Source organism: Micropterus salmoides, unplaced genomic scaffold (assembly GCF_014851395.1).
Source record: "Micropterus salmoides isolate LMB-PRFRI ecotype aquatic unplaced genomic scaffold, ASM1485139v1 Ms_hic_scaffold_7, whole genome shotgun sequence".
Lineage (NCBI taxonomy): Eukaryota > Metazoa > Chordata > Actinopteri > Centrarchiformes > Centrarchidae > Micropterus > Micropterus salmoides.
The window spans coordinates 34,073,401-34,093,991 of NW_024044459.1; the positions used below are offsets into that span (position 1 = coordinate 34,073,401).

At 41.6% G+C, this 20,591-nt stretch overlaps 3 protein-coding genes and 1 non-coding gene across 5 annotated transcripts in view; 2 read left to right on the plus strand and 2 right to left on the minus strand.

The window, feature by feature from the left end:
• The window catches only part of zdhhc8b (zinc finger DHHC-type palmitoyltransferase 8b), a 61,316-nt gene extending 56,618 nt beyond the window's left edge, over positions 1–4,698 (plus strand). For both annotated transcript variants that reach the window (XM_038702871.1, XM_038702872.1), the window contains exons 10-11: positions 134–1,200; positions 1,773–4,698. In XM_038702871.1, the coding sequence (XP_038558799.1) occupies positions 134–1,200; positions 1,773–1,905 (1,200 nt within the window). In that variant the 3' untranslated portion in view covers positions 1,906–4,698. The remainder of the gene's footprint in view (positions 1–133; positions 1,201–1,772) is intronic.
• Positions 4,699–4,988: 290 nt separating this feature from the next.
• Positions 4,989–11,549, minus strand: ranbp1 (RAN binding protein 1). Its single transcript, XM_038702877.1, has 6 exons — positions 11,395–11,549; positions 9,445–9,578; positions 9,131–9,288; positions 7,485–7,613; positions 6,778–6,846; positions 4,989–6,221 (listed from the first exon to the last, which is right to left on the minus strand). The coding sequence occupies exons 1-6, from the start codon at positions 11,407–11,409 to the stop codon at positions 6,070–6,072; spliced, it is 657 nt and encodes a 218-aa protein (XP_038558805.1). The 5' UTR covers positions 11,410–11,549; the 3' UTR covers positions 4,989–6,069.
• LOC119892555 lies at positions 6,449–6,577 on the minus strand. Its single transcript, XR_005442588.1, has one exon. It is a non-coding gene; the product is annotated as a small nucleolar RNA SNORA77 (small nucleolar RNA).
• Positions 11,550–14,099: 2,550 nt separating the features above from the next.
• Positions 14,100–20,470, plus strand: trmt2a (tRNA methyltransferase 2 homolog A). The gene is made up of 12 exons (XM_038702878.1): positions 14,100–14,250; positions 15,398–16,027; positions 16,337–16,445; positions 16,949–17,130; positions 17,275–17,389; positions 17,506–17,621; positions 17,704–17,815; positions 18,093–18,215; positions 18,846–18,921; positions 19,704–19,820; positions 19,910–20,006; positions 20,089–20,470. The coding sequence occupies exons 2-12, from the start codon at positions 15,402–15,404 to the stop codon at positions 20,261–20,263; spliced, it is 1,848 nt and encodes a 615-aa protein (XP_038558806.1). The 5' UTR covers positions 14,100–14,250; positions 15,398–15,401; the 3' UTR covers positions 20,264–20,470.
• Positions 20,471–20,591: the final 121 nt, after the last annotated feature.

The following is a 20,591-nucleotide window of genomic DNA, read 5'->3' on the forward strand; positions in this document are numbered from 1 at the left end:
TAATGTGGTATTATGACATTTTATCGCCACCCTGATTTCCAGGGGTAAATTGCCTGTTGTAAAAGATTCAGTAGCAGTTGTTAAAGACATTTCCACCTAGATTTGACGTGTTATTCTGTTGTTTGCTCCTCAGATTGTCATTCCAGATGACCTGAAGACCTCGGCCATCTTGGAAGAGGGTGTCCGTGGTCATGACTACCGATCTGAGCCAAACCTAGACCTGCCTGAGTACACCAACGCTCCCCTCCACCGCACCTTCCAGTCCTCTCCCCTCCAGCTGGACTCTGACCCCATCAACTCTCGCTCTCTCACCCTGAAGCAGGGTCACCGCCTGCCAGAGAAGGGCCAGCTCCCAGCCCTGCAGCCAAAGACAGTCACGTCCACCCCCTATAAGAGTGTCTTCTCGCCCAACACGCTCTCCAACCGTAATGGCAGCCTGTCTTATGACAGCCTGCTTAACCCCAGCATCTCCCCAGCCACTGCCAGTGAGTGCATGGCCCATCGTGGTATGCCCTCCATGGGGTTCCACTCGCCCTACCTGCCCACCAAAATGTGCCACATCCGGGAACCTGAAATGCAGAGACAGCAGGTCGCCTCCACCTACAGTCCAGTGATGCCACCCAGGGGGGTGGGCAGGCAATCTCCTAACCCAAGGGACAGGGACCCATCCCCTGTGCGCTACGACAACCTCTCCAAGACCATCATGGCCTCCATCCAGGAGCGAAAGGAGATAGAGGAGAGGGAGAAGCGGCAGATACTGCACGGGCGCTCCCAGACCCATATCTATGCCCAGGACTCTGGCGTGTTTGATGGGGGCTATGGCCTACCCTCCAGCGCTTGCTACACAGATGGGCCTCGTGGCCCTAGCTCCAGAGGCCCAACACCTCCTGCCTATGGTGGCTCCAGGGACAACCTGGTGGGGGTGGGGCTGGTGAGCTATGGGCAACGAACCCCTGTGTTGCGCCATGCCGGCTCCACGCTGGGCCGCGCCCCTAGGACTTCATCCACCTCCCTACACACAGATCACAGTAGCACCAACAGCAGCCACAGCAGGGCCACTGGCCCCGAGGGCCCCTATCGCTCCCCGGCCCATCAGCCCCACTCCCCTGCCATGCCCCGATCCCCCTCCTACTCCCGCCAAAAACTCTCCTACATCAGTGCCCATGAGAGGACAGACTCACCTCGTCCGGGGGGCCCAAGGTATGAATCCTAATGTAACCCCAGTGGAACTGCATGCGTTGTACTGAGCCAGTGGGGACTGGTGAGCAGTGAATGTATTCAAACTGGAAACCCTGCTCCTTCAGCTGGACACAGCCAGAAATTCATGGGCGCTAGTGTACTAGTCCTAACTGAGGCAATGTGTAGCATTTGTGTATGGTGTCTTTGTCCAACTGTTCTGTCCATTTATTCATATTAAGTACTGTCTGGTGGGAATTCTTGTTGTTCTGTTCTGATTTATGTTGGCCTTTTTAGTAAAATATCCACTTTTGTATGATTTGGCAAATGACAGATGAATAAAGTTGTGTGACTCCTCTAATTTCTTTTTCTTTTGCATGCTTTTCACCTGCACATCTTAACATTTCCAAGCCTTTTGCTTCACTAATAAGTACACTTTCAAGTTACGATCCACATTGCTATTCTGTTTTGTCATTTAAAAATACAAAGTAATCTGCATGCTGCCACATGCTTTATTGTTTGGTTTGTGTTCTTCTTCTTCTTCTCTTTGGCTCTTCGTGTTGAATTAATTTCTCTGTTCTCCTCTTTCCACTCAGAGAGGCCATGAAAGTTAATGGGCAGACGGACTGCCACCCCAGTGCCCAGGGCGCCACCCTCAGCCCCAGCCGCCACAGTAACGTCAAAAAGGTGACAGGTGTAGGAGGCACCACGTATGAGATATCGGTGTGAGCAGGGACACTGGATCCACTTCCAACGACCACCCTACAAAGAGATTCTCTCCTCTCTGTTATTTTTGTGAAGTCTAGATAACGGCCAGTCAGGGGCACATAGCACTCCTCCTTGTTTTGGAGTTACTGTCCAATCAGAGGATCTGTCTGCTCCTGTGTGGGTCCGTCTAGCCAATTGCCCGTGTGTGTTTGTACCAGAGGGGTTGGTTGTCAGATGATACCGCTGCAGGCTTTATGTGTCCTAGAGTGTCTTGTTGTAAAAAAAATTTGTGGCTCATCATCTTGGTCGTAAGGGTGGACCGTCCCACAGATGGTCAAAGTTATTACTGTCGTCTGTCAGCTGTGGTCATGAAGCGTACGTTTGTCACACACAAACTTTGCTCCAGTAAGGAACTGAAGGCTGAACAATAACACTACAGATGAATTAAACACTGACATCCTCATCATGGACCTCCGGGAGAAGACTAGTGTCTTTTCCGAGTCGGTTGACCTCAAGAAGTCAAGGTGCTTCGCATGAACTTGTACTGTTCATGTCATCTCCAGCATATTTGGTGGAGTTGTAGAGCTTTGAGAAGTGATGGAGGACAGATAAGTTAGATCAGAACCAACTGCACCAACGGGCAACACAAGACAAGTGAGATGAGATGCTGGGAAAGGGGATATCAAGAGGAGACAGTCATCGTATCATGTCTGGTGGTTGCATTCCAAATTCATCGAGAAACGCTTGCTTTTAATTCAAAATAAAATGTAAAACGTCCTTCTTTGTCAAACAGACATTTCTCAGGAATGAATGCAACCAGCAGAGATGCTAGATATTAATTCATATATTATGAATGTCTAATATTTTTAGGGCTTGAGTATAGCTTAGCGCCCTTTATTCCCCTCACGAAGGTGCAGTACATCACCATAGGCTGCTGTTTGTTTTAGTGAAGTTCAGTGATTTCAACATGACCCATGAAACAAGTGCTGGGCAGATTTACTCGTTCTGAAAGATCAGAATACCTCATCCCAACATTTCAGAACAAGTCCAGCCTTGCACAACCAAAACAACTTTTCTGTTTATGTTTTGTCTATAAAATAAGAAAGAAATGTTTAGAAATGTAAGTTGTGTTTGTGTAACTATCATAGGAATGGAAAAGTATAAAGAAACAAGCCATTGTCCAACGTAGTCAAATGAAGAAGGTCAGTCATTCATTATTTTGTAGTTTTTCTAAAATCAGTTTGTTTCCTTTTTCTATACCCAACCTTTCAAAAGCTTTGTTTGATACATCTTTTTTTATACAGATAATTAAGCCCGGAATGGGTGTTTTTATTTTGAGTGGAGTTGTTTTTTGTTGATAAATTATAAGTTCAGTAAATAAATAAGATCATGGTAATGGATAAAATTAATTAAGTAAACATAGCTTATTCTACCTTGCAGTGTAAAAAAACAAAAAAAACAAAAAAAAAGTATGATGAAAAGATTTGTAATATGAGGACGTGAAATATTAAAGCCACAATCTTTGACAAGTGAACAGTTACATAATCCACATTGCCAATATGTGCTGTACACAAGACAAGGATTAGGCTTTCAGTAGAAGCTGTCATGAGTTTTTAGTGCCAAAATAGGCTACCCACCCTTCAGTTTATCAAAGACAGTGAACAGGTGATGTCCCAAAGATGGAAAATATCAAATCAATAAATTTTCAGCAGCTGTCTGGTACAGCTCCAGTATTATCCACTCAGAGTTAGTCATTCTTTTTTTTTTTTTGCTGTTAATTGAAGAAAAGACTCATAACATGTATTACATTTGACCATTAAAATGAACATATATCCAAGTGGAAGGTTTTTATTTATATTTTCCACCCACTGACTGAAAAAATACGGCAGAATTGACACGGATGTGAAGTTGTAAATTAGCGTCATTTGTATTAACAATAAACCATTGTTGCCTTCTGAGAGGAAACGCTGTTTCATACACAACGAAATGTGGCTAGTGGAAACACTATTGTACGCTAAGGGACAATTAAATACCATTAGTGTTTTGTATTGAGCAGATCAGAAAGTTCTGCAAGAAAGGCCAATGTACAAGAAATAATAGTAATTAATTATGAAATGCCAATAGTTTAGCAGGATTTTTTTCCTCTTCCCATATCTGATACATTCATAGATTCCTTTCTCCAGAGATCAGAGTGTAAAGGCCGGTGTCTGTGGTAGTCTTGCTTTCTGACAAGGTCGGCTGCTGTAGTTACAATCTTCTGGCTTGTATAGTCTCCCTTTTAAGATCTCACCCAGCTGCCTTAGCATGAACAGAGTAATGTGAAGTAACACAGGAGACTCTACTAAAGTTGTGTATTTCTGAATTGTTGTTTGTTGTAAGGCTGTGGTATACAGGGCTACTTTGTCAACAAGTCTGATGTGTAAACTGTCAGCAGAACAGCTAACTGGAATATATTGAAATACCTGAATAGACAGTTAGCTGCTGACTTGGCCCAGTCCATCATGACTTTCAGACCCCCGTTAGACCACGTCTATAAACACTTATCGATGTCATTCCTCTCTAAGATGACTGCCATTAGTCCAAGGTTTTCTTTTGGGATGGACATCACTGCAGGTCAGGGACCATTCCTGACTGTCAGCAATGAATCTGTTCCATCAGACGTGAGCTGATTTTGTTTTCTGAAACTCAACTAGAAAGTTCAATATGTATTAAGATATAGAATATACTATAAATGTAAATGCGTTCCTATTTTTGTGAAGAGGAAATATTTCCCAATGACCTGAGTGGAGTAAATAAAAGTTTCCGACTCTTTGAGTGAATGAGTGATTCTTGTTAATAAAAAAATAAAGATGTAGAACATCTGCACAACACTGATTATCATTCTTTAACAGTTGTGTAACAACTGCATTACATATGTCAAAATTCAACCCAAGCCTCTGCAGGATTGGTAGTTTGCAAATAAATAGTCACATGTTGTTTAAACTCCTACAACCCTCAACACAATTTTTGTTTTGAGATATGTATAGAGCAGTATCATTTATAAATTGCACATTTTTATCATCAGCTATCCCAGGAAACAAGTGAAAATTACATGAATGCAAACATGGTCTTTGACAGCTTTTATTCGAAGGTGGAGGAAACATTTCAAATCATTTGAGTGCAAATGAAAAGCAACATTTCATCCATATACATGTATTTACAGATGCACGGGCACTTAGATGCGCTTTAGAGGCAAGGTTAAGAACTCAATTAGTGGAAAGAAAAGGAGGGTGGTGAGCACACAGATCAGATAGGGCACACTCTGTTACATATACTCTACATGCTTAAAGTCTGGGAATGTTATGACCTAAAGAATAGAAACTCAGATTTCCTGGTGACTTAAGTCAGAGAATAGCTGCACCAAACTCTGATGAACCGTTGACTTTGGACTTTATGGTTTTCAGATATAAAAAAAAAGAAAGAAAAAAAAAGTAAATGCTTAGCTAAGTGCATCTGATCTCCTATCAGTTTTATCAGTGGACAATGTGATCTGCAGCGCGCATCTGATGCCCTTCAACTGTCTGGAGTGGATTCCTCTTCTAGTCAGCTCCCAACAGAACCGATAAAAGGAGGAACCAAGAAAGGACTAGTTCTACAGGCATCCGCTGAGACGTCGTCACCTTATTTGTTTCTGACAGCGGAAGCGTGGACAGGGTAAGAAGGCCCACTGAGATGCATCATGGGATTTTATGTTCATAATGCACCTCCATAATGCCTGGTCCCTGACCCTGTGCTGCTAACAAGCAGGCTACATTATCCTCTCTCCCTCTACAAACAAACTCCGCTTCAGAATAACAAAAACAAAAAAATACCCCAATGTGGGAATTATCACTATCACAAGCCTTTTTTCACAGTTTGTCAAAAGTAACATTGAACTGTAGATGACGAGGAAAGCATGGCATTCCATGGTGCAGAAGGAAAAGGGGTGGGAAGGAAAGTTTGTTTTTTTTCTCATGAATTCACTATGTTATATTTTCTCCCCTCCCCCCCAGTGGCATCAAGGACTTGTGATCTTGAGGCAAAACCAATAATAAAAAAAAAAATACTAATAATATGCAAGTGTCCAAATTCAGTTCATTTAGAGTCTATTGTAGAAAAAGAGGAAAACTGATAAATTGAAGATCAGCAAAGCAAAGTTCTTGGTTTTCAATTCTTCTCCTCAGCCTTCACCTCCTTTTTCTCATCTTCTTTCTTCTCAGTCTCCTTTTTGTCCTCTTCCTTCTTCTCTTCTGACGCCTTGTCTTTTACAGAGAGTTCCTCCAGCTTCTCTGCCACTTTGTTTGCGCTATCAGTGTTGCCTGTTGCAAAACAGTGAAATGTTTAGTCAACTAAAAACCTATGAAAGTTAACACATCTCAGTTTTTGCATGAATTTTGCTTGCCTGGCATGTAAGTTTGTCTTTAAAACATTCATGATATTTTCCCTTTGCATCCCAACTTAATATTCCACCCCTTCATACTACCACAATGTTTCACTTATGACTTGACGTGGACCGTGTGACGTTTACGCTACTGAGTGTATGAATTGTAATGTTGCAGAACATAGCGTCACCAGCTTTTCAGAAAACCAGCTACGTGTTACATTCTGCACGTTTATGTAGCAGACAGAAAAAGTCCGATGCTGGAGAGAGCAGCAAAGAACAGAGTGTGTCTGCATATTCATCAATGTGTAGTGTCACCCCGAGCTTGAATGTAATTTAAAACAGGTCTTAATACACATCACTCCCCCATGAGTAGAACTGTGTTGGCGGCTCTGATAATATAGGCATGTCACTATGTAACGTGGATTCCAACTCTACTAAACCAATGCACATTTTAAATAACGTATTTGCAAAAAACATTAAGTTTCACATACCCGTTCCCTCTAGATTTTTTTTGACCTCCTCCTTGCACTCATCAAACTTTACCTTGAACCGCTGAGCATCTGTAAACAGAACAGAGAGTTAGCATATATTCACATCACCATGCTGTTGTGCGGCTGCGGCATCATTCTGACAAATGGGAAAACCAGTGAGAAAACAGCTATTTCACTTCAGTGTGTCCACCATATAATCCACTGAACCGCTTCAGCCAGTAGTTTCGAAAATGGGTTCATTACTTGAAGCTTCAGTCGCAGTGAGCTCTCCTGGCAAAGTGCAAGGCTGCAGGCAAATTAGGCAGTCTAGCTGGTGGACAGGAGGCTTTTAACATGCACACACGCACGCTCTTCAATAAAGCAGTGTTGGAAACTACTTTACTTTTGTAGAACAGACGTTTAGTTCTGAAGCATCTTTGCTTTGGTCACCCTTGGATTTAAATTATGGATTAGATTGGACATCATGTTCCATTTCCAAATAAAGATTGGTGTATGTTATGTATTGTGTTGTAGAGGAGAGTGCGCTGGGAAAAGATGGCATAGGTTAGGTGTGCTTGTGTAACTATGGCAGGGGCTGATTGTGCGCGACGGGGAACACAAAGATTCAATGATTTCGAGACGATTGAGGCATCAGTGCAATCACTAATAATCCATGTTCAACACTGGTTTGGGCACCCTTCAAGTGTGATATTGGGTTAGATACTTACTTTCTGCATTTAAAAAGCGTATTGCCAGGAGCTCAGGTTTGGGACATTCGTCAGCATAATCTGCTAGTGTGTTCCACACCCACGCCCTGTCACTGCCAGCGTTGGGCTTCAGCTCCATCGTAGGTACAACTGTAGTTCACAAGAGAGGGAACAAGGTTGACACATGAAAGCATGATACATGATGTAAGGATATACGACAGCCTACCCGAGGAAATCAGTCAGTGAACTCTTTTAAATCCCTTCTTAACGCATACTTTTATAGGAGACTTTCTTGATTGTAGTTGATTTTAATTATCAATTTTTCTTTTAACCGTATTTTAAGTTTCTTCCTGCTTTTATCGTGTATCTTATTTGATTGATGTGTTTTATTGTCTATGCTCGTGTGAAAGCACTTTGTGACATTGTTTTAAAAAGTGCTCTATAAATAAAGATAATTATATTCAATCTGTGGTAAGTTATACCTTCTGGTTGCACAATACACTATAAGTTAATGTTAACTATATAATCTAAACATTTAGATTAGTTTGGTGCCGTTTCTGTTCTTACCAGAACCTGTAGTCCGTGTTTACTACACTTGGGAAAACTATATTGTTAACTGTCTCCTTACATTTGTCTTGTTCTCCATTCAGCTGTACTTGCATTTGTTTGGGGGAATGCAAATATTCAATATAAAGCACTTATCTGAGAAAATCATGTAAATGTGATGCACCCTTCTTGATCGGTGAGAACAAAGGTGACAAACTGCACCATGTAACTAGGGATGGCAATTTTCGGCCAGAGCCGAATATAATGAAAAGCTTCACGAATACCGAACAAGGTTTTTCACCTTTTTTTGTTGCCTTTCCCCCCTCTATTGCATAAATTAAATAGTCAACATGTGCATTTTACTCAACGTTTCCCACAGGTTTTGAGGAGACTATGGTGGCTGGGTCTGAGGCCCGAGAGGGTCCGGTAAAGTAAATTACATGAGTCCATTTACTTTTAATGGACACATGTAATATGCTTTATACTTTCTCTGAATATAATCCAATTAATCTTATTTCCATACTTAGACTTATACATCTTATTTTGAAAACCGGACGTTGTCACATGTGTATCCTCGCGCTAAATGAATCAAATCCGAACCAATTTGATAAATAATGTTGCATGTGGTTCTCATATGGCGTAACATGAAGACTTCACAGCCTCTATTCAGGTAGGACTCTCATACTGCAACACTTGTCTTTGTAAAGACAGAAACTGACAGGATAAAGTCGCTAACCTGCCTGGCAGCTCGCCCTGGGCCGTTTCAGTGGATTTACCATAAAGGTTTGAATCCGTGTGCGCTCCAAATTTAGGCGTGGCTAGCTTAATCACCCTCTCAGAAATGAGTGACAGAAACACTCAAAGCGGGTCAGTCAGACTTTGTTGCCTTTTCTAAGAAGTCAGCCACAGACAGTGTGGATGTGCTGGGAGACAATTCAGCAGAACAGTGTTTGCAAACGGCGATTTTTGCATCTTTCTCGGACACTTTAAAATGCTTCCACAGTGTCAACATGTCAAAAAGTAAATGTTCAGAAAAAGGACATTTTATATATGTCTTACTATAGTAAGTTGTATCACAATATAAAAATAGCATTTTAATTATATTTGTTAACTTGACTCACCGTTATGATTGGCACAAATCTTCAAGGTTCGGTCTCTCCTCATCAGGAGGCGGATTGTGCCCCTCTCTTTGTGTTTCAGCAGCTTCACATCACCAGTCCCCCTCTCCTTCCACTCTGGAGGGTCGTTCTCAGAGGCAAAACGATATAGCTTAGCCCGCCTGGGAAAACAAGGCATACTTCATTAACAGGGTGCCACTCCTGGCGAAGACACCAAAGTACTGGCTTACCAAAAAGTCCCAGCACTGGGCAGCAAAATGCAAATTAAAGCAAAACATGCAGGTGAATAATAATTTAAAACCATTAAAGCAACTTACATCTTAAAGAGTTCTTCCTCATCCTCTTCTAGTGTTTTCACATCCTGCTCAGGAAGGGACACAATGGGCTCAAAGTGGGGGTCATGATTAGAGTCCTCTGCGTTATCTGCAGTGGTGTCGTGGTCTTCCTGGTCCTAAAAAGGATAAGCAGTGGATGAGTTAGTGCAAATTCAAAATTTCCAGGTATCCCCTTTCAGACATGCACAGCAAGTTAAATCAATTAGGCGTGTGGTATGGTCAGTGTGAGTCAGTCTTCTGACAACAGACCAACAGGCCATGAACGCTTCAATGGAGGGATTTAAGAGCTCATTGGTTAAGTATAGCTTTTGTAGGGGGAATTGGCAAAGCCTTTAGTAAATCACAGTTGCTGAGCCAAGCATCTTTAATTCTATTTGGGGTTGCATGTTCTCGCGTCGGTGTGTGTGTAAGATTAAATGACTTGTTAGACTGTAACATTAATATGGCACAAACAGACAAATTTAGTACCGGGTCGCACTGTCTTTTAGTTTGCCGCGCCAAACGACTGGTACAAAACTACATTAATTATGGTATGTCTTAGTCTGTTATGTTTCTTGTTCTCCGTGTTTTATTATTCTTTCATTTGGTTTCTTTGTGCCTGTTTTTAAAAAGTTTGTTGTTGGGACTGTGTTTGTATTTTTAATTTATTTCTTTTTTATTTAATCCCAGTATCCATTCCCTTTGTCCCCTGCCAGGCCCCTTTTTTTTTTGTAAAATAAGAATATGTTCTTAATTAGCTTGCCTGGTAAAATAAAAAGAATATAATTTCTTGGCTATGTGCAAGTTCTTGCCTTGTGATAAAAATGTGCAAAGAGCCCTGTGCGGTATAATTTAGCGGATATGAAACTGAGCACAGGTGGAAGACTTATATTCAAGGTGATTTCGCAAACATACTTCTAAGCCCATTATGATTTTACGTGTATCCAAATGTTAAAAGCCGTTGCAAGTTAAGCTACAAACTGTAATTCACATTAAAATAACGTCGTTTTTTTATTTATTTAAAATGGCCACTAGTTTTAATGATTAGGTGGACATCTTAAACGTTTAGTTTTGTCGCAGTTGCACATTTACTTCTTTATATATTAATGTTAACAAACACTTGATCCAACTTTGGTTTTCAAAGACAACTCATTGTGAAGTTGCCTAGCTAGGTAACAAGGCCTTTCACTAGCAGGCTAGTTGAAAGCTAACCATCGTTTTGGAGGGGAATTTTTTCGCACCACGGTTTGTGTCGCGAACTAATACACTTAATTTGACAGGAACTTGGCGTGACATGATATTTGGGGGATAACTTGCATGTTTTAAACCGTGTGACTGAACTGCCGGATAATACGCAGTCACTGACTCCAGCGCCCTGCATTTATTAAAGCTAGCTAACATTAGCCGACCTGATGTTAGCAACTGTTGTGCTTGGCAGACAAAGGCAAGGAACAGAGCTCCTGTCCTGGAAAGCAGGTTACATTAATATAGTAACCCCCCCCCCCCCCCCTGTTAAAATAACTGACGATAGTTTAGTTTAATCGTTAACGTCGTGCCCATTTTCTTTCTATAAGCAGCTAACGGTCGGAGGCTAACGTTAGTGTTAACATGCTGACTGGCGGCAGACTTCCGAGTAACGTTACTTTTCTAACTCTAAAATAAACGAGTATTTAAAATCACACACACTTGACACACTGGACACATCTAGCGGTCTGCCATGAAGTTTGGCACGCTTTCAATGCACATCGCTACAGCCATGAAAAAAAAAAAACCACACACACACCTATTAGCCTTTCTAGCATCACGAAAGCCAACATCATGATTGTCGGCATTTCTCGCAGCTTCCTTTACAAACTTTGACGAATTATAGCCTAAAAAACACCACGTTTGTCACTAAATTCCGATTTCAAGGCGAACACAACTCATCAGGGCATCTAAAATGTGTGACCTCACCTTCGGGTCTGCCATCGTAATGTAGATGTTTGTAGATTATGGAAGTAGTTTGATAAATTCAAATCCCGGACTGGCCGCCGCTTCCCTTCAGCTACTCTCACTTCCTGCTACAGCTTTCGCGCGCCGAATTTCCTACGTATGCGCTGGCGGCGCGCGCACCGCCTCTCTCGTCTCGGCGATTGCCTGTAACGATCATTTTATTGATTGATTTTGTATTTCACATATTGTCTATGAATTCATTACACCTACTTATTGAGAAGTAAGTTTATTCATGGATAAACCCTTGAGGATGAAACATCTCGTTTTCAAGGGGGGGTCCAACACAAAACATACAAATGGTTCAATAAACAAAGAAACACAATCACAAGTCACATACAGGAGACATCAATTCATACCAAAAAAAAAGAAAGAAATAAAAAGAGGCTCCCAATTACCAACCATCCTGCACAACATCCCCATTAACTCACATCACCCACACAAAGTAAAAAAAAAGATACACACAGGAACATAAAAAGAATACTGATTACATATACAGAAAAAGCTGTTGTTTAAAGGACACAAGACGTCATCTCGTAACTATAAACACAAAGCCATAGCTTCTCACCCTCTTACCCAAACTTCCTACTTTCAGGGCAAAATCAAGCTCTCCACTCAAAACCATCGAATCTTGCTGAAAAACCAAACTTTGCCCTCAGACATGACACACATGGGCCCTCAAAAACAAACACTCTACAACACTGTGACACACACTGGTGAGATAAATTCAAAACAATACTTCAACAACTGGTTATAAGTAATGTTGCTTGTGGTTCTCCCCTCAGAAACCTTTTCACATGATGAACACAACAAATGTAAACATTTGAACATTTTTAGTCCTTAGTGTAATGTACAGTACAACACAACACGCCAAACAACAAATTGTTCTGCCCCAGCATCCTGTCTTTCGTCTGGGAAAGGCCAGAGATTCTCCTCCTCCATCTCCTCCTCTCTGGTGTCCTCTGACACATGAACTGACTCTGGCCCTTTATCTACACTATACTTACTTACTTACTTACTATACACGGTACTTGCCTGACTGCATTGTGCCAAGTGTAAAGTTTGGTGGTTGGGCTTGGCCCTTTAGTTCCAGTGAAAGGAACTGTTAATGCTTCAGCACACCAAGATACTTTGGACAATTTCATGCTCCCAACTTGTGGGGATGGTTGCCTTTTCCTACGTGACAGCGCACCAGTGCACAAAGCAAGGTCTATAAAGACTGAGCGAGTTTGGTGTGGAAGAACTTGACTGGCCTGCACAGAGTCCTGACCCCAACCTGATAGAACACCTTTAGGATGAATTATAGCGGAGACTGCGAGCCAGGTCTTCTCTTCCAACATCTGTGCCTGACCTCACAAATGCGCTTCTAGAAAAATGGTCAACAATTCCCATGAGCACACTTCTAAACCTTGTGGACAGCCTTTCCAGAAGAGTTGAAGCTGATATAGCAGCAAAGGTTGGGACAACGCCATATTAAACCCTACGGATTAAGAATGGGATGTCATTAACCTTCATGTGGATGTAAAGGCAGACGACCTATTGAAGGTTATGATTGGTGTGTTATTAATTATGACCTGGGTTTCCACCTGGGTGGTTGTGTGCTAATTGAGCTCAAGCTGTGCTGACTTGAGAACAATATTGAATGTTAGTGTTTTCTCAATGACCAATGAGAAATGAAGGGATATGTGTAGAGTTTAGGTAAATGCGTGTGCTTTTTGATAAATTGTAAGACGTAGCCAGTTCAGGATTTCATACATGGAGCAGTACTGAGTTCTGTAAGGACACCTCAACATAAGAGAAATCTGCAGAGGCTGTTATAGATTACTTTAAGGGTTTGAAGATCAGAGTCAAAAGTATTTTGATAAACAATCAGCAGCATAATCCAACATAGTCAATAGTAACTGTGTGACAATTATTTTCCTCATCTGGACATTGAAGCAGTTTATGGAGCGATACAGAAAACTTAGATTACGGCTGATTGTGTTCGTCATAGATTATATGTTGTGTAATATTGGTGAATTATTCTAAACGACACTTCCTTCACCTTGCTCTCAATCAGGTATTTGTAAGAAGTCGTTCAGGCTTTTTTCCAATCAATGTCATTTACAAATCGGTTGCAATATGATATAACATGTGGATTAGAAATATTGTCTTTCTGAAACAAGACACAAATGTTCTCATTATTATTTCGGGGACGTTGAGAGAAACACATTTTTCCAACTGCTGACTCAGTTGGATTTGAGAGGGAAACAGAGGTAGCTGAAGGTCTGCCTGCATAAACTTAAACTTTGGGCCCTAAACTTTGGGCCCTTTTTATAACATGGTGTAATGCATGTGTCACCTTATGGCCGCTGTCATGTCAGTTTATAATGTACATTGTTTACAAGTACACAAAGTAGACGGAAGTCCTTATTCAAAAATGCTTGTTTTTGCAACCCCCTCCACCCCCAACCGGTGCATTAATTTATCCCTGTCACTGTATTACTTCCCGACATGTCAGGACCATTGTCAAATATGTAAATACATACATAAAAAATCTGTGTGGGTAGCTGTGCGAATTTTTTTATTATTATAGTGTATTATTATTTTCGGTAGATCTTATGCACAATTTGGTAATGCGCTTCTTTCACTTAGTGCTTGGTATAACCATTAGTATAACACGTGTAAATGGTGGAGTGCTGAATAAAAATGGACGTGGAGCTCGAGCCCCGAGAAGAGGACTATCACTTTAAAAACAGTTCAGAGTTCGCTGCTGCACGTGGTCAAACCAACATGGCAGCGCCCTGTACGTTTCACTGAGAAGTGGAATAAAACAAGAAGGTAAGGTAGCTGCAAAACATTATCTGGACCTCCACTGAATGATATTTAGCACGATAGGAAACTATAAAGGGTTAGAAATTAAAACAGATACTGGATCAGTTCCTCTAAACAGGAAATAACTTAGGCCACATCAGCCTGTTGCAAACATGAGATCCATCTGTCTGCAGAATAAGTGATGAAAAGGGTTTAAGCATGATGTGCAGCTGAAACCCAAGTCTTTAAAACAACAAGGCATTTTTAATGCTGTTTTTGTTTTTTTTTAATGTAAACGTTGTGGCAGCTGTAACCTTGTTTTTTTTATTTCACCGTTATGTCTTAGGCTGCGGTCGAAAAGTAAAAAACAAAAAAGGTTGTGAAGAGGAATTCATCAGGAAAAGACAGAGAATCCGACTGCACTGCCTCTGGGCTTAAAAAAAACTTTATCTATAATAAATAGAAGATGAGTAGGCTACAGTAACAAACTCAAAGCTTTATAAAAAAGTAAGGTTTCTGTCAAACACAGAAGATGTTTTCCATGTATACATCCACAGTGGGCCAGTGGATAGCACTGTGACCACACAGCAAGACGGTCCTGGGTTTGAACCCTGGTCGTCCCGGCCTTTCTGTGTGGAGATTGCATATTCTCCCCTTGCTGCCAGAGTTTTCCACCGTCAAAAACATATTAGGTTCTCCAGTCTGTGCCATTGACCAGGGATGGGTTTAACACAGAGATTGAATTTGTGACAATAAAGTATACCTTACCTTACAGTCAATCTGTTGTTTCTACGTCAGCGTTGGTGTGCCGTGGGGAAACTACAAAGCAACTGCGTCGCTTTAAATGTTGCTGTGGGACAGTATTATCTCCTGTCCTTTCACAAAGGATGGTCCAGAGTAGCCCAATGATTAAAGGGGTAATAAAGGAAGCGCTGAAGCTCCTTTCCTTAGCTTCTGGAGAATAGGACCAGCTCTTATCATGGCTGCAATTTAAATTATTCCGGGTCATTTCACTCAATTAGGAAGCTACTTTAGCAAAAAAGAAATACGACCGCAGCCTTAGATTTTGAGTTACAATGTCTCCTAAACCAAATATATTAGAGGACAGCTATCACATCTTTTTAAATACAACATCAGTGTCAATCTGCTAATTATTAATTTTGCCACCCAACAGAGTGATGGCAGATGTTAGTGGAAGCCCAGTGGCTGATACTCCCCCCTCAAAGGGGGAGAAGAAGCCTGATGACCTCCCCGAGGACTCCAACACTGATGATGGAAAGTCTGATGTCAAAGCCGAGGGCGCGAACGAGGCAGCATCCGACCCCAGCGTGTACCGCTACATCAAAGAGGACCTATTCACGTCTGAGATCTACAAGGTGGAGATCAGGAATCTACCCAAGTTCATCGGCTTTAACGACCTGAAGAAGTTCCTGGCCAAACAGGGCCTCAACCCGCACAAAATCAAGCTGTTCGGCAAGCAGATGTTCGCTTTCGTCACCTTCAAGAACGAGGAGGAGCGCGACAAGGCCATGAAGATGGTTCATGGCATGCAGTGGAAGGGCCAGGTGCTGAGCGTCAGGCTGGCCAAACCCAAAGCAGACCCCATCCTGAGGAAGAGGAAGCAGGGGGAGGGAGAGGGCGCGGGAGGGCAGCCCCCATCCAAGCGAACGGAGGGGGACGAGGCAGAGGAGCCGCTCAGCGTCCAGATAGCCAACGTGGTGACGCCTCTGTGGAACGTGCCTTATGAGGAGCAGCTGAGGAGGAAGGAGCAGGAGGTGGTGGGGGTCCTGCAGAGGCTGGCCAAGTAAGTGATTATGTAGAATCTGATGCATACATCTGTACACGTGGGATCATGTGTGCAGTATCAACACTGGATTTTTAACCAAATGCAGGTTAATGAAAGCCAACAGCATATTTACAGGAGCTCCTGACGGCTCCAGTTCTCTGTTTCCACTTTAAATAACGTTAGAGCTTTACCATCTTTTCTTCTTATCATGTAGTAATCTCTTTAAAAATTAACATTCAGCCCGTCCACACAGGAGGTTGTATTAATGTTTCAGGCATTCTTGCATAGTTGCACACTGACTGACGTGACGTTGTTTTTCTTTTTCAGAGAGATCGGCAGCACCAACAAAGCCATGTTGCCGTGGCTGTTTGCACAGAAAGGGAAATACAACAAAATGTGTTGTCCTCTGGAAGATATCCGACCATCTCCTACACAGGTGTGTGTGTGTGTGTGTGTGTGTGTATATGTATATATATATATATATATATATATAAAGCCGCCTTCTGCTGTTTGTCGATCAGCACGATGTCTGGTTGGTTAGCCAGTTGGTAGACCCCAGCCTCTATTGATCTTGTACTGAGTGCCTGTTCTTGTGCCGCCATGATTAGTGCTTCTGTGCTGTCCTTTAGTCCAGCCTTTTCTAGCCACTGGTAGGATTTCGAGATTTTTTATTTATTTTCAGTCAGTCTACTGAGATACACACATGTCGTACTTGTATCTTGAATACATACAACTCAATTAGGGATTAGTGTCTTAAAATAGGCCAGGCTGAAATATCACTACATTTTTAAGAGGTACAATAACCAAAATGTTGTAAATTCTCTTTGTACAAAACATTCTTTAATCTTTCAACTCAGATCAAAATACACTGTGTGAAGCAGTAAATCTAGCCCTAACGCTGTTCACCTATTTTTTTTTTTTTTACCTGTCTCATGGCAGACAGAGTACAGAAACAAGTGTGAGTTCCTCATCTCAGCGGGTGCAGACGGTGAGGACAAGACCATCGGTTTCCGCCTGGGGAAATATAAAGGCGGCTCCTGCGCTGTGGTGGGGCCGGCTGACACCTGCCACGTCTCGGCCGAGGCCAAGAGAGTGGTCAGCGAGTTTCAGAAGTTCATCAGGTATTATTACACCATCATGATGGTCCACAACAACATAGGCATATAGGCAGTTTCCACGAGCTATTTCGTTAGCTAGATTTGCATCGGAGCCTAGTCTCAACCCAGAAAACTAAAATGGTTCCTCTGTTGCATTTAATCTTGCAGGACAACACCATACTGTGTGTACAGTCCCGAGACATATGAAGGCCACTGGAAGCAGCTGACTGTACGGACTACGAGGACCAAACAAGCCATGGCTGTAGTGTTCTTCAACCCACAGGTGAGGAAATGTTCTGTTTACAACGTGTGTGTTTGGTCCTGTTTCAGAAAATGGAATCGAACATTGTTAGATTTAATTTTTTTCAAATTTCTTTTACTTGTTTAATGACTCCCTAGAAACTTGAAGAGGAGGAGGTCAATGCGTTAAAGAGCTCCATGAAGGAGTACTTTACAGAAGGAGAGGGGAAAGACAGCGGAGTAACCTCTCTTTACTTTGTTAGGGAGGGTCAAAGGTAAGAAAAAATCAGGATGCTGTGGGGGTCAAAAGGGTGAACTTTGGAGAGCAGACTATGAGAAATGTCTTTGGCTTTCAAGGACTTCTCCTAACGTGGTGGACTTGCCCTGTGAGCTGGTGGCTGGAGAGGGCTGCATTCATGAGGAACTCCTGGGTCTCAAGTTCAGAATATCTCCTCACTCCTTCTTCCAGGTAAGAAAGGTTTACTTCCAAACATTTCCACAACCGCATGTTCTTTTCCAGCAAATTCCTAAAAGTTTATACAGTCACTCACTGTTCACACTAACTAAGTACAGGCTATTCCCCATTCGTCTCTGAACACCTGCACTGGAGCATTTCTGGAGTGCTGTATTGTATTTTACAACCCACAAATGCACGATGGTTCCAGCTGTGGTCTCTGTAATTGTAATTGTAAGTGTGTGTGTGTGTGTGTGTGTGTGTGTGTGTGTGTGTGTGTGTTGCATGGCAGGTGAATACAGGCGCTGCAGAGGTGCTGTACTCTGCTGTGGGGGAATGGGCCAAGCTGGATCAGGACAGCACAGTACTGGATGTGTGCTGTGGGACGGGAACCATCGGCATCTCTCTGGCTAAGGTTAGTTATGTAACAGAAACTTCATTCACCTGGCATTTTGTTTTATTTTGTTTTTATATGAGTTAGTAACAGATACTGTATCAGTCTGCACATGCACTTTCTTAATGACTTCCACATCATGTTTTTGGTGTTTTAAATTATCTCAAGGTCTTTATTCTAAATATATATTGTATTGTATGTTTGCCTGTAGAAGAGATTTCATAATTTGAAAAAGTTGTCATAACAATTAACTGGAATTAATTAATTAATTAACTAGAAGTGTGCCAATTAGGCACTGTATTTCCACTATAATAGAAGAAACTTGTTAGAAAATTTGTAACCAAATTTGACAACTTTTAGGCCAAGTAGATAAATCAGTATTTTTTTAACCAGAATCTAACTCCTGTCAGTGTGATGAGAGCTTTGAAATAGCATTTAGACCTTTAAGATTACTGCAAAGGATAATACCACACATAACAACGCATACAGCGACCTCTACTCTGTAATAAATTGCTGCGTCAGGGTTTGTGCAGTTATTGGCAAAGGGATGTAACAAGTCTGCAAACAAAACCCCTTTTTGACACTTTATAGTCCGTCTTGGATGAAAATGGAGGTTCTGATGTTTTTTTTCCATTGGACTTTTGCCCCCAGAGGGTAAAGAAGGTGATTGGGATCGAGCTGTGCCAGGAAGCAGTGGAGGATGCCAAAGTTAACGCAAAGCTCAATGGTAAGAGACCAGATAAGGTCAAGCTACCGCCAGTCATTTGTGTGTGACATCACGTAGGAAGGTCAGTATGGGTATAAGATGTCAGTAGATTTTGTGGTTGTCGTTTCCCCAGACTTTATGTATAAATTGGAATTATTCAGGGCAAAAAAACACAGCTACCATTAAGACATAGATCTCAATAAAATAAATAGTAATGACCAGTTATAGATAAACTATGTAAACTTATTGCAATTTTTCCAATTTGTAGATAGATTGTTCCATAAAAGCTTTATAATTGTCTGTCTGCACTTATTAACTTGTCATTATCCTGACTTTCCTCTGAAATTTCCCCTAAACTTTCTTTATGTTTACAAGACTTACTGTACGTATCTGCTTGTTCCAGTTCTTAATTAATGTCCTACGTGAAATATTCAACTCCAAGACACTGTTTTTTATGGCATATGACTCATTCCATCAAATGTAAATATTCTCCTGAGAGCAAGAGCCCCCCAGTGTGTTTAAAGCAAATGACAAACTTCCACAGAAAATGCTCTAAAATCCCTCAATAAAATAAGCAAGGCCCCTAACAAAAATCAAAAAATCTTCCTTAATTTGAAAAACAGGAAGCTTAAAGCCTGTAGTCATAAATAAGGTATTGATGACAACAGTCATGGTTTCACAAAATTACCTTTTTGCAAATTAGATCCTCTAGTTTCCTTCATAACTAGAGCGTGATCAACGACAAGTGTTTATTCAGTTTGTTGTTTTTTTTAAATCTGTTTTTCATATGTTTGCATTTGAAGGTCTAAGTAATGTTGAGTTTCACTGTGGAAAAGCTGAGGATGTGTTCCCCAACATTCTCAACGCGCTCGTGTCACCCAACATCACAGCCGTTGTGGATCCGCCGAGGGCAGGCCTTCGTGAGTTAACAAGCTAAAAACATGAAAATGACTTTTCACTCATTTCAAGATCCATCATGTACTAGTTCTTGTCTTCCTTTCAAACAAAGATTCCAAGGTGATACTTGCCATCAGGAGGGCAGAGCACCTGAAGAGGCTGGTTTATGTGGCGTGCAACGCTAAGGCAGCCATGAATAACTTCATCGAGTGAGTGTTTAATATCTTACCAATATTATTTTGATGGCAGGTGATTGTATAAAATGGTAAAAAAATAAATTCTGTCTTTTAGTCTGTGCAGAGCGCCGTCCAACAGAGTTCATGGGGCCCCATTCCGTCCGGTGCGGGCCATGGCTGTGGATCTGTTCCCTCAGACCATGCACGTGGAGATGCTTCTGCTGCTGGAGAGAGTGGACTACAATTCCCAGCAGCAGGCCGGCAGCACTCAGGAAGAGACAGGGTCTTAGCCTTAGAAACAGATCCTGCGCAGTTTGATAGGCTTTCCGTACAAGAGATCTAAGGAGCCTTCCTCTCATTTGTTGAAGTATCAGGCCTTTACTTTAAAAGCGTTAATTTACCCAAACAACATAATTTACCATTAATCCAGTAAAGTCCTTGTTGTTTTATAATGCAATATTAATTTGTGCTTCCAATAAACTGGTGTTAATACAGAATGTGTGTGTGTACTGCATTTTGATTAACTGAGTTTTATGGACTGTCCCCTTTATGGCAAGCAGTTTTAACATTCCTTAAAACTTAATAGTCTCTATTCAAGTAACAATTAAATACATACTA

Bases quoted from the DNA above. Each gene is read 5' to 3' on its own strand.
- ranbp1 (XM_038702877.1), bottom strand. The intron at 9,289-9,444 runs GTAAGTTGCTTT...TTGTTTTCCCAG, and splicing joins GAGGAAGAACTCTTTAAGAT to GCGGGCTAAGCTATATCGTT. The intron at 6,222-6,777 runs GTATGTGAAACT...GTTTTGCAACAG, and splicing joins AAAAAATCTAGAGGGAACGG to GCAACACTGATAGCGCAAAC.
- trmt2a (XM_038702878.1), top strand. From the start codon at position 15,402: ATGGCAGATGTTAGTGGAAGCCCAGTGGCTGATACTCCCCCCTCAAAG. The intron at 16,028-16,336 runs GTAAGTGATTAT...TTTCTTTTTCAG, and splicing joins GTCCTGCAGAGGCTGGCCAA to AGAGATCGGCAGCACCAACA. The intron at 19,821-19,909 runs GTGAGTTAACAA...TTTCAAACAAAG, and splicing joins TCCGCCGAGGGCAGGCCTTC to ATTCCAAGGTGATACTTGCC.